This window comes from Myxocyprinus asiaticus, chromosome 23 (genome assembly GCF_019703515.2).
Source record: "Myxocyprinus asiaticus isolate MX2 ecotype Aquarium Trade chromosome 23, UBuf_Myxa_2, whole genome shotgun sequence".
In the NCBI taxonomy this organism is placed as follows: Eukaryota; Metazoa; Chordata; class Actinopteri; order Cypriniformes; family Catostomidae; genus Myxocyprinus; species Myxocyprinus asiaticus.
The window spans coordinates 36087556-36100095 of record NC_059366.1 but is presented as its reverse complement, the minus strand read 5'-3'; the positions used below and the strand labels follow the sequence as shown (position 1 = coordinate 36100095).

General features: G+C 39.1%; 1 protein-coding gene across 2 annotated transcripts in view; it reads left to right on the top strand.

Annotated features, from left to right (window-relative positions):
- Positions 1-12540, top strand: part of LOC127414214 (E3 ubiquitin-protein ligase TRIM9-like) — a 47962-nt gene that overhangs the window by 30370 nt on the left and 5052 nt on the right. The window contains exons 8-9 of one of the 2 annotated variants that reach the window (XM_051652078.1): positions 1792-2095; positions 10098-10154. In XM_051652078.1, the coding sequence (XP_051508038.1) occupies positions 1792-2095; positions 10098-10154 (361 nt within the window). The remainder of the gene's footprint in view (positions 1-1791; positions 2096-10097; positions 10155-12540) is intronic. The other variant, XM_051652079.1, reaches the window with a different exon arrangement.

Below are 12540 nucleotides of genomic sequence, written 5' to 3'. Positions count from 1 at the left end.
CTATATTTCTGTCTTTTCCTTTTCTCTGCCTTTTGCACTGCCTTTTCTTTTTCTATCCACCTTTTCTCGTTTTTTTTCCCCTCTTTCTATCTCTTCATTTCAGTGAGTCTACCTTCATATGATAATACAATTCTGGCTGCAGGTATGAATGCCTAAATCTCTGAACATCATCATCATTATTTTAACCTCATGTACCCTTTCCTGACAGCCTGCATTATGTTTGTTTGTGAGTATGTGAGCATGTGTGTTAGGTCCTGTTTACACCTGGTATTAACATCTGTCTCAGGTGGTACAGTCACACGTGGCCAGCCAAGACACATTTGCATTTACACCTGAAAATAACATGCGCCTCAAATGCATCTCCTGTGACCACTTGTGATCGGATTTTATCATAGCACAAAAAAGTATTCAAAAACACAGGAAAGTGCATGTTGCTTGCAAAAATAGCCTGCTTGAATTTTAATATCACTAAAAGAGGTTTAGAGTGGAATGCTCATAGTTATTATAGTCAAGTACCTGTATTAAATTAACTTAAGGTGTGTGTGCTTCACAAGATATACATTTGTTAATTAGCTTTTATCTAAAGTGAATTATCTATATCAATGACTGCATACAGCATACTGAAGGTGAAGTATGTACCTATATAAATGGGCTTTCAATCAGCCTTTCGTTTAAAGTTTTCGTTTAAAGCTTAGACTCTTGGTTTAGCGCCATAGTTCATGTACATTGTGAGAAGTCAATCCTTCACAGTTGTCTGGGATGCATCAGGATACATTACTGTTTACACTACAAATGTGATGTGATCACATGCATTTCTATCTAACTCCAAATGTGTTGGAGTGATCAGAATACAAAATGTTGTAGACCATGTTTACACATGTATTTAGCACTGTCCACTTGTGATTGGACCACTTGAGAAAGGTGTTAAAGGAGTAGTTCACCCAAAAATGTAATTTACTCACCCTCATGCTATCCCAGATGTGTATGTGACTTTCTTTTTTCTGCTGAAAAAACAAAGATTTTTAGATGAATATTTCATCTCTGTTGGTAATAAGGAATAAATTCAAAAATGAATGGTGACCAGAACTTTGAAGCTCCACAAAGCACATAAAGGGAGCATAAAAGTAATCCATATTACTCCAGTGGATTAATCCGTATCTTCTGAAGCTATTTTAGTTGAGAACAGACCAAAATGTAACTTATTTTTCATTATACATCTTGCCATTGCAGTCTCTAGGCACAATCATGATTTCAACATTGATTACACTTCCTAGGGCTTGACGCATGCACAGAGCACTAGATTGCACTAATCGAGCTTTAAATCATGATCCCCAAGTAGACTACTGATGCCACAATTTATAGTGGAAAAGGAGTTATTTTTGGTCTGTTCTCACCCACAACCAATTGGATTGCTTCAAGACATGGATTAAGCACTGGAGTCATATGGATTACTTTTATGCTGCCTTTATGTGCTTTTTGGAGCTTCAAAATGTTGGTCACCATTCACTTCCATTGTATGGACATACAGAGTTGAGATATTCTTCTAAAAATCTTCTTTTGTGTTCTCCAGAAGAAAGAAAGTCATACACATCTGGGATTGTATGAGGGTGTCAATGATGAGAGAATTATTTCTTTAATAACAGGTGAAAACAGGCCATTAGAGAGGACAAGTGTATGTTTGCAAGTTGGATTTGCAGTGTCTCTGTTCTGCAACTGTCACTTTAACACATCTGGATTTTCATTCTTTCTCTAAGCTTAATCTTCATTGCTGTGTATGTGTTCACTTTGCAGTTGCCTGGTTCACCTTTGACCCTGCATCAGCCCACCCTGACATCATTTTATCCAACGACAACCTCACGGTGACGTGTAACAGCTACGATGACCGTGTCGTCATGGGCAACACAGGATTCTCTCGTGGTGTGCACTACTGGGAGATGACAATCGATCGCTATGACAACCACCCTGACCCTGCGTTTGGAATTGCGCGGGTTGATGTGATGAAGGACATGATGCTGGGGAAGGATGATAAAGCCTGGGCCATGTATGTGGACAACAACCGCTCCTGGTTCATGCATAACAACTCACACACCAACCGGTACGGATAACTATGTGTCTGTGCATGATTGTGTATTGAAGCTTCTTCAGTTGATTTTATGATTATTTTTCTATGCAAGGCCATTTACACTGGTTGCGTTCTTGCGTTCAGAACAGCTAGATGGTGAGCAATGGAATGGAGCAAAACATGGGTCTTGATACGCATTTTGTCAAAGTTTAATTACTTTTGACACAGTCTTAAAAATTTGGCACTTATGGAATGAGATGTGGAAAAACAATGGCCAAAAAGATCCATCTGATGCATGTGTACATAGACAAACAATTGACAAATGGCACAGACTGAATGCAAGTACACATCCTGAGTGAACAGCCGTTTACACAATTACTTTTCAGTACATGTCATGTAACAATTGCCAATAATTTAGTATTTAAAGACCACATTCCACATGATTTAAAAAAAAGCAAAATGTCAAAAAAGTAATCAAATTATTTGAATGAATTAAATTGATTTATTAACCATATACAGTATATTGTATATACAGTGTGTATATATATATATATATATATATATATATATATATATATATATATATATATATATATATATATACAGTTGAAGTCAGAAGTTTACATACTCTTAGGTTGAAGTCATTAAAACACATTTTTTAACCACTCCACAGATTTAATATTAGCAAACTATAGATTTGGCAAGTCGTTTAGGATGTCTGCTTTTTCCAACAATTGTTTACAGACAGATTGTTTATTTTTAATTGCCTTTATCACAATTCCAGTAGGTCAGAAGTTTACATACACTAAGTTAACTGTGCCTTTTTTTTGGGGTGGATTTTTCCCCCTTTTTCTCCCAATTTGGAATGCCCAATTCCCAATGCATTCTAAGTTCTGGTGGTTGCATAGTGATTTGCCTCAGTCCGGGTGGCGGAGGACGAATCCCAGTTGCCTCCGCGTCTGAGACAGTCAACCCGCGCATCTTATCACGTGGCTTGTTGCCACGGAGACATAGCGTGTGTGGAGGCTTCACGCCATCCACCGCAGCATCCGCGCTCAATTCACCATGCACCCCACCGAGAACAAACCACATTATAGCGACCACGAGGTTACCCCATGTGACTCTACCCTCCCTAGCAACCGGGCCAATTTGGTTGCTTAGGAGACCTAGCTGGAGTCACTCAGCACGCCCTGGGATTCGAACTAGCGAACTCCAGGGGTGGTAGCCAGCGTATTTTACCACTGAGCTACCCAGACCCCAGTTAACTGTGCCTTTAAGCAGCTTGGAAAATTCCAGAAAATGATGTCAAGCCTTTAGACAATTAGCATCTTCTGATAAGAGGTTTACTGAATTGGAGGTGTACCTGTGGATGTATTTTAAGGTCTACCTTCAAACTCAGTGCCTCTTTGCTTGACATCATGGGGAAAATCAAAAGAAATCAGCCAAGACCTTAGGGAAAAAATTGTGGACATCCACAAGTCTGGTTCATCCTTAGGAGCAATTTCCAAACACCTGAAGGTACCACGTTCAACTGTACAAACAATAGTACGCAAGTATAAACACCATGGGACCACGCAGCCATCATACCGCTCAGGAAGGAGACGCAATCTGTCTCCTGGAGATGAATGTAGTTTGGTGCGAAAAGTGCAAATCAATCCCAGAACAACAGCAAAGGACCTTGTGAAGATGCTGGAGGAAACAGGTAGACAAGTATCTATATCCACAGTAAAACGAGTCCTATATCGACATAACCTGAAAGGCTGCTCAGAAAGGAAGAATCCACTGCTCCAAAACTGCCATAAAAAAGCCAGACTACAGTTTGCAAGTGCACATGGGGACAAAGATCTTACTTTTTGGAGAAATGTCCTCTGGTCTAATGAAACAAAAATTGAACTGTTTGGCCATAATGACCATTGTTATGTGTGGAGGAAAAAGGGTGAGGTTTGCAAGCTGAAGAACACCATCCCAAACGTGAAGCATGGGGGTGGGGGTGGTTTGCTGCAGGAGGGACTGGTGCACTTCACAAAATAGGTGGCATCATGAGGAATGAAAATTATGTGGATATATTAAAGCAACATCTCAAGACATCAGCCAGGAAGTTAAAGCTCGGTCACAAATGGGTCTTCCAAATGGACAATTACCCCAAGCATACCTTCAAAGTTGTGGAAAAATGGCTAAAGGACAACAAAGCCAAGGTATTGGAGTGGCCATCACAAAGCCCTGACCTCAGTCTGATAGAAAATTTGTGGGCAGAACTGAAAAAGCGTGTGCGAGCAAGGAGGCCTACAAACCTGACTCCACAACAGTTACACCAGTTCTGTCTCGAGGAAGGGCCAAAATTCCAGCAACTTATTGTGAAAAGCTTGTGGAAGGCTACTCAAAACGTTTGACCTAAGTTAAACAATTTAAAGGCAATGCTACCAAATACTAACAAAGTGTATGTAAACTTCTGACCCACTGGGAATGTGATGAAAGAAATAAAAGCTGAAATATATAATTCTCTCAACTATTATTCTGACATTTCACATTCTTCAAATAAAGTAGTGATCCTAACTGACCTAAGACCTAATGTTTTCTACGATTAAATGTCAGGAATTTTGAAAAACTGAGTTTAAATGTATTTGGATAAGGTGTATGTAAACTTCTGACTTCAGCTGTATATATCAAAAATCATAAAAATAAATCCACTACAACCTAAGATTGCTGCTGTTACCCCTGTCCTCAAGAAACCTAGTACAGATCCATTAGCTATGAAGAGGTATAGACCCATCACTTACCTCCCTTTCCTGTCTAAGGCATTAGAAAGAGTTGTTGCCTCTTAGCTGCAAGTTCATCTATCTGCCAACTGTCTTTGTGAACCTTTCTATTCTGGTTTCCATCCACATACCAGTACATAAACTGCATTACTTAGTGTTCCAAATTATCTCCTGATCAACTGATTCCAGTGCACTTGATATTCTGATCCTTCTTGAACTTAGCTCTGCATTTGACACTGTTTCTCACCACATCCTACTTTCCCGTCTTTCAGAAATAGGTATCACTGGCACAGCTTTGAACTGGTTCACTTCCTACCTAACTAATTTAGGTAGGCAATTTAGGTGACAATTTGTTGTTTATCACAAACACAATCCTATAACTGCAACGGTACATTCAGGGGTACATTCAGTCCTCGGTCTAATCTCTTCGTAATAAAATTAATTGGGTTAAATGATACGCTGATGACACTCAGATCTACATTTGCACTCCTGTCAACTCTGTTTTTCCTCCTCAAGTACATTCTACCTGCATTCATGAGCTGAAGCATTGAAGTCAAATCACCTTAATGGGATAGTTCATCCAAAAATGAAAATTCTCACCCTCATGCCATCCCAGATGTGTATGAATATCTTTCTTCTGAAGAACACAAACAAAGATTTTTAGAAGAATATCTTAGCTCTGTAGGTCCATACAATTCAAGTGAATGGTGATCAGACCTTTGTAGCTTCAAAAATCACATAAAGGTACCATAAAAGTAATCCATACGACTCCAGTGGTTAAATCCATATCTTCAGGAGCGATATAATAGATATGGGTGAGAAACAGATGAACATTTAAGTCCTTTTTTAACTTTAAATCTCCACTTTCACTTTCACATGTGAAAGTTAAAGTGGAAATTTAGAGTAAAAAAGGACTTAAATATTGTTCTGTTTCTCACCCACACCTATTATATCACTTCTGAAAACATGGATTTAAACACTGGAGTCATATGGATTACTTCTATGTTTCCTTTGTGATTTTTGGAGCTATACAGGATTGATCACCATTCACTTGCATTGTACGGACCTACAGAGCTGAGATATTTTTCTTAAAATATTTTTATGTTTCTGTTCTGCTAAAGAAAATAATCATACACATCTTGGGAGTAAATGATAAGAGAAATATCATTTTTGAGTGAACTATCCCTTTAAATTTAACTCTGATAAAACTGAGGTTTTTCTGACTGGTCCAAAGTCACTCATTTTCAAATATACAAGCATTACACTAGACCTTGATGGTGATTTCATCATGCCCTCAACCACAGTTTAAAACCTTCTAGTGATATTTATTCAGCACTAACTCTGGACTTGTTAGAATGATTGTAAAAACGGCTTTCTTTTACCTCCGTAACATCTCTCATATTCACTCAACTTTAAACCGTAAGGATTCTGAAACAGTAATTCATGCCTTTGTTACATCAAGATTGGATTATTATAACTTGATTTACATTGGCAATCTGCAAAAACACTCAAACGTTTACAATATATGCAAAACTCTGCAGCTCGTCTTATTACACTCCCCAAAAAAATCTGAACACATTACTCCTATTCCTCAGCACCTACACTGGCTGCCTGTCACTTACCAGATACAGTATAAGATCCTCATGCTCTCCTACAAAACTCTTAATAATCTCGCCCCTCAATATCTAATTGAGCTACTCCAAGTTTACTCTCCAGTAAATTCTCTGAGGTCCTCTGATGCTGTCCCAAAATTTAGACTTGCATCCATTGGTACTATGTCTTTTAGTGTGGCTGCCCTAGACTTTGGAACTCACTCCCTCCAAATTTCCGGGCTGAACCCTCTCCATCTGATTTCAAAACAATGCTCAAAACACATATTTTTTCTGTGTGTTACTTTCAAGCTTCTAGTTCATGAGTGATAATTACTTTGATTATCTTGCTTTTTATTATATCATGTTCCTTATGCTGTGTATTTATGTTTGTGTATTTACTTGTGCTTTGTTTTGCTAATTCTGTAAAGCGACCTTGGGTTTTAGAAAGGTGCTATATAAATAAAACTATTCTAATTATTATTATTAATAAATAATTGAAAAAGCTCGACTAACTGACTATTGACCCGAAACAAATGTTCACTGTTGCCCTTGGTTACAAAGTACATACTATTTAAATCTCAAATGAAGCCAGTTTTATTATTTAAATCACTTTTATGCACTGATTGTTGTTGTAGTAGAATTTAGTCACAGAGACTCTTCAAAGATTGCATAAATAATGGTAAAAGTTATATATGATTATATGTACAGTATATAAACAGTACTGTGCAAAAGTCTTAGGTGCATTATATTTTGCACAAAAACATTTGTCTTAAAATGGTTATTTTATATATATTCTGCTTTTAGTGTATCAGTAGGAAATATCAATTTTAGATTTCAACATTCCCTTTGCAAATAGAATTGAATAGATGAAGAACAAGGAGCCCTACAACAGATGGTATGTCCCCACAGAGCCCGGAACTCAACATCATTATTGAGTCAGTCTGGGATTACATGAAGAGACAGAAGCAATTGAGACAGCCTAAATAGATAGAAGAACTGTGGCAAGTTCTACAAGAAGCTTGGAACATTCTATCTGTCAACAACCAAGAAAAACTGTGTCCAGGTGTACCTAGCAGAATTGGTGCTATTCTGAAGGCAAAGGTTGTCACACCAAATATTGATTTAGCTTTTTTATGTTTACTGGACTTTTTATGACTTTAATTGATAAATGAAAATTATTTATGGCATTATTTTTTAATACATCCTCACTATGCAACATTTTTCACAAGTACCTAAAACTTTTGCACAGTACAGTATATAATTAAATATAACATATATATATATATATATATATATATATATATATATATATATATATATATATATATACACAGTGCATTCAGAAAGTATTCAGACCCCTTTATTTTTTTCACATTTTGTTATGTTGCAGCCTTATGCTAAAATGCTTTAAATATATTTTTTTACATCAATCTACACTCCATACCCTATAATGACAAGGCAAAAACCAGATTTTTAATAACTTTACTAAAAAGAAAAAACTGAAATATCACACTGACTTAAGTATTCAGACCCTTAACTCAGTACTTAGTTGAAGCACTTTTGGCAGCAATTACAGCCCCAAGTCTTATTGGGTATGATGCGACAAGCTTTGCACACCTGGATTTGGGGATTTTCTGCCATTCTTCTCTGCAGATCCTCTCAAGCTCTGTCAGGTTGGATGGGGACTGTTGGTGGACAGCCATTTTCAGGTCTCACCAGAGATGTTCGATTGGATTCAAGTTCGGGCTCTGGCTGGGCCAGTCAAGGACATTCACAGAGTTGTCTCTAAGCCACTCTTGCATTGTCTTGGCTGTGTGCTTAGGGTCATTGTCCTGTTGGAAGGTGAACCTTCAGCCCAGTCTGAGGTCTTCCTTAAGGATATCTCTGTATTTTGCATTTAATTCAGTTTTCCTTCAACCCTGACCAGTCCCCCAGTCCCTGCCATGGAAAAACACCCCCATAGCATGATGCTACCACCACCATTCTTCACCGCTGGGATGGTATTGCGCAGGTGATGAGCGGTGCCTGGTTTCCTCCAGTCATGATGCTTGGAATTGAGGCCAAACAGTTCAATCTTCATTTTATCAGACCAGAGAATCTTGTTTCTCACAGTCTGAGAGTCCTTTAGGTGCTTTTTTGCAAATTCCAAGCAGGCTTTCATGTCTTGCACTGAGGAGAGGCTTCCGTCTGGCCATTCTGCCATAAAGCCCAGATCGGTGGAGTGTTGCAGTGATGGTTGTCCTTCTGCAAGTTTCTCCCATCTCCACATATGATCTCTGGAGCTCAACCAGAGTGACCATCTGGTTCTTGGTTACCTCTCTTACCAAGGCCCTTCTCCCCTGATTGCTCAGTTTGGCCAGGCAGCCAGCTCTAGGAAGAATCCTGGTTGTTCCAAACTTCTTCCTTTTAAGAATTATGGAGGCCACTGTGCTCTTTGGAACCTTCAATTCAGCTGAAATGTGTTTGTAGCCTTCCCTAGATCAGTGCCTCGACACAGTCCTGTCTCTGAGTTCTGCAGGCAGTTCCTTTGACCTCATGGCTTGGTTTTTGCTCTGATATGCATTTTCAGCTATGAGACCTTACTGTATATAGACAGATGTGTGCCTTTCCAAATCATGTCCAATCAATTGAATTTGCCACCAAGTCCAATCAAAGTATAGAAACATCTCAAAAATGATCCAGAGAATGGGACACACCTGAGCAAAATTACAAGTGTCATAGCAAAGGGTCTGAATACTTATGTCAGTGTGATATTTCAGTTTTTTCTTTTTAATAAATTTGCAAAGTTATCAAAAATCTGGTTTTTTCTTTGTCATTATGGGGTATGGAGTGTAGATTGATGTGAAAATAATAATTTAAACATTTTAGCATAAGGCTGCAACATAACAAAATGTGAAAAAATAAAGGGGTCTGAATAATTTCTGAATGCACTGTACATATAAAATTGTAAAAGTCGTGCTATATTACGCCAAGGTGCCAATGTTGTCTATAGATGAATCAAGCGAACATGATTTTTCTGTTTAAAACACTCCTAATGCAGACATACACCCACTGACACTCAATGAAAAGTGCAGATCACCAAGAGTGAAGAGCTTTCATGGCTTTTGAGCATAGCAAATACAGTTTCATAGATCACACTATATTTACAGCGTTAGATGGCAATATAGCAATAACACCTTCTCCCACACAGTCACTGTGAACAATACACTATTGTTTTCTTTCTTTCTTTTCTTTCTTTCTTTTTTTTTTTGTTTTTTTTGGAAACTCTCCCATACCTTCAGTGTCTCCTTTAGTTGAGCCTAGGTTGTCTTAGAATCTTCTAACAGTTGGGTCTGAACATTAAATTAGTGTTTTTTTTTAATTATTTTTATTTGGAATAACACATATGAGATATCCCTGCTACCTGACAAATGTCTCTGAAATAGGTGTCCTGAGAACTTACAGTTTCTGTAACAGCTCTAGGCTTTAGAGTCAGAGACTGTCCCACACTTTTTTCTTACAGGACATTTTACAGGACAAGGTCATTTTATTTGTATAGCGCTTTTCACAACACACATAGTTTCAAAGCAGCTTTACAGAAAATAATGCTGTAACAGAAAATGATGCTGTGATGTCTTAAAGTCCTCATTGTGCGGTTTAAATGAATAACACAATTGAAAATCATGCTTTAAAAATTATTGTCTTTAGGCCCCCAGTGAGCAAGCCAAAGGCGACTGTGGCATGGAACACAAAACTCCATAAGATGTGAGTTATGGAGAAAAATAACCTTGGGAGAAACCAGGCTCAGCTGGGTCAGCCAGTTCCCCTCTGGCTATATAGCATGAATATAATGCCAATATTAGTTGTCAATGTGTAGTACAAGTCTTTTTTTTATGTAAATAAACTGAGTAGATGTTGGTGGGCAATGTTTGAAACTAAAGGATTGTGTATGAACTGTAAGATTAATGATTAACCCTATTTTAAGAGCACTAGCGTTAAGCGCAGCGCTATACCATAAGTTATGTGCAAAGTCAGTGGGCATGGCCATGAACTTTTGGTATTTTCGTGCAAGCATGCGCTATAGTCTAGGCGCAACTGGGCTTGGTGAAATCGCATGCGCAATGCGCTAATGGGCTTGGTCAAGTGTAATTTAATTCAGAGGTTCTTCTCCGGTTATTGCACTGTCTGTGTCCCATTATATAGTACATTCCACAAGCACATTCATATATAAGCACATTCATAAGAAGTTGGCAGCGTAAATGGACTGTATGCAGTGAATTAGAAGAATATTAGAAATTACTTAGAAATAATTAGAAATTATGTTCTTTTGTGAATTGATGAATAAACCTTGATGAATGTCAGGCATACAGTATTTCTATCACAGTGACACGCTCCTTTTATACGCATGGAAAATGTGATTCTCATCAGAATTTGAATGTTAAATTATAGAGAATGTAAGTATGACACACATCATGGCTAGTGTTAACAGTGATTATATCAGCACGTACATCATTTCTACCTGTTGATTTTGACAAATTAAATGTATTTATTGAAAACTAAAAAATTAAACAAAAATATTTCTAAATTAAAATTCAAACTAAATGAAAATATAATTGTGACGAGGAGGAGGGACGGGGCCAGGCCGTGACTACGCAAGCCTGGCCCCCAGTCGGGCTAATCAGCTGAGGAGAGGGATAAGTGCAGCAGAATGCGGCAGTTCGGGAGAGAGAGAGCCACACTCGGCTGCAGTGTGTGCATTTGTGTTCTGTGTGTTTTTGTTTAAGTTTTTCATTTAACTATTATTTTGACGGTTCAGCCGGTTCCCGTCTCCTCCTTTCCCATGTCAACCTTGTTACATTGGTGCCGAAACCCGGGAAGGAGGGATGCACTGTCGTGGAGTCCTCGCCACTACCAGCCAACCCAAAGGAGCAGCTGCGGCCGTCCGCCAGGGGACGGAGGAGTCACTGCCGGCCGCCTGGACGCGGAGGAATGGCCACCATCTGCGATGGGAGGAGGGGCTCGCTGCCGGCCACCTGGAAAGGTGGAGTCGCTGCCATGGAAGGAGGGGCTCTCTACCGGCCACCAAAACACGGAGGGGCGTTCCATCCGCCAGGGGTCAGAGGACTTGCTCCAGTCCACCCGGGTAGGAGTGGCTGTCGTCTGCCAGAGGTTGGGGAGTGGCTGAGGGCCGGGTGACAGTGTATCTGGGTGCCGGTGATCCAGGTTATTCCTCTCTCTGCTCTCTCTCTCTCTCCCGAACTGCCACATTCCGCTGCACTTATCCCTCTCCTCAGCTGATTACCCCGATTGGGGGCCGGGCGTGCGTAGTCCCCGCCCTCCTCCTCGTCACAAAAATCAAAATAACGAAATGGTCAATAAAATCATAATTAACATTTTACTTTCTCCATCGTCTTCCAGCCCCTTTTGCAGTGACTTAAAAATCACTCTACGACAACAGGTGGAAAAATAACAATACAAATTAGATCATAAATACAATTGTAAATATAAACATAATAATAACGACTGAAAAATAAACCATGACATATAGATAGTTTAACACAAATCTCATAATTTTTTGTTTCATAAAAGTCAGGACTTGATTTCATGTTCCACTGAGTTCAGAGTTTGGACATGAACTTTATTACCACCTGCTGGTGGAATCTCCAAAATGTAAATGCAGGAACTGAGTTAAAACTTTGCGCTGAAATAAGACGTGGTTTTGAAATGCCTTAGCGGAATGACCTATTTCTGAAGAACATAGCAAATTGCGCTTTGTGGCACTTCATTACCATACAATACACCCACAGATAGCACAAACACTCCCACCCACAGCCACTTGTGCTTTGCACTGGTACGAAAACTGCACTTAGAATTAGCGCTCTCATGAAAATTGAATAAGACATTGTGCACGGTTGTTGTGCATAGCGCTGCACTTTGTGCACTCATGAAAATAGAGCCCTATGTGTCTTTAAAGTCCATCCCAAGGTGACGTGTTTAGTTTCTGTCACTAGCATCACCAAACCGAATTGCAAAATAATATCTGTTTTCAAACAGGTTTCCCAAACACTCCCCCGTCTTTCATTAGTCACACAAACAGATAGTCCCGCCCCAAAGTCACACCATTGGTTGACCCAATGTTGCTATGTCGAGC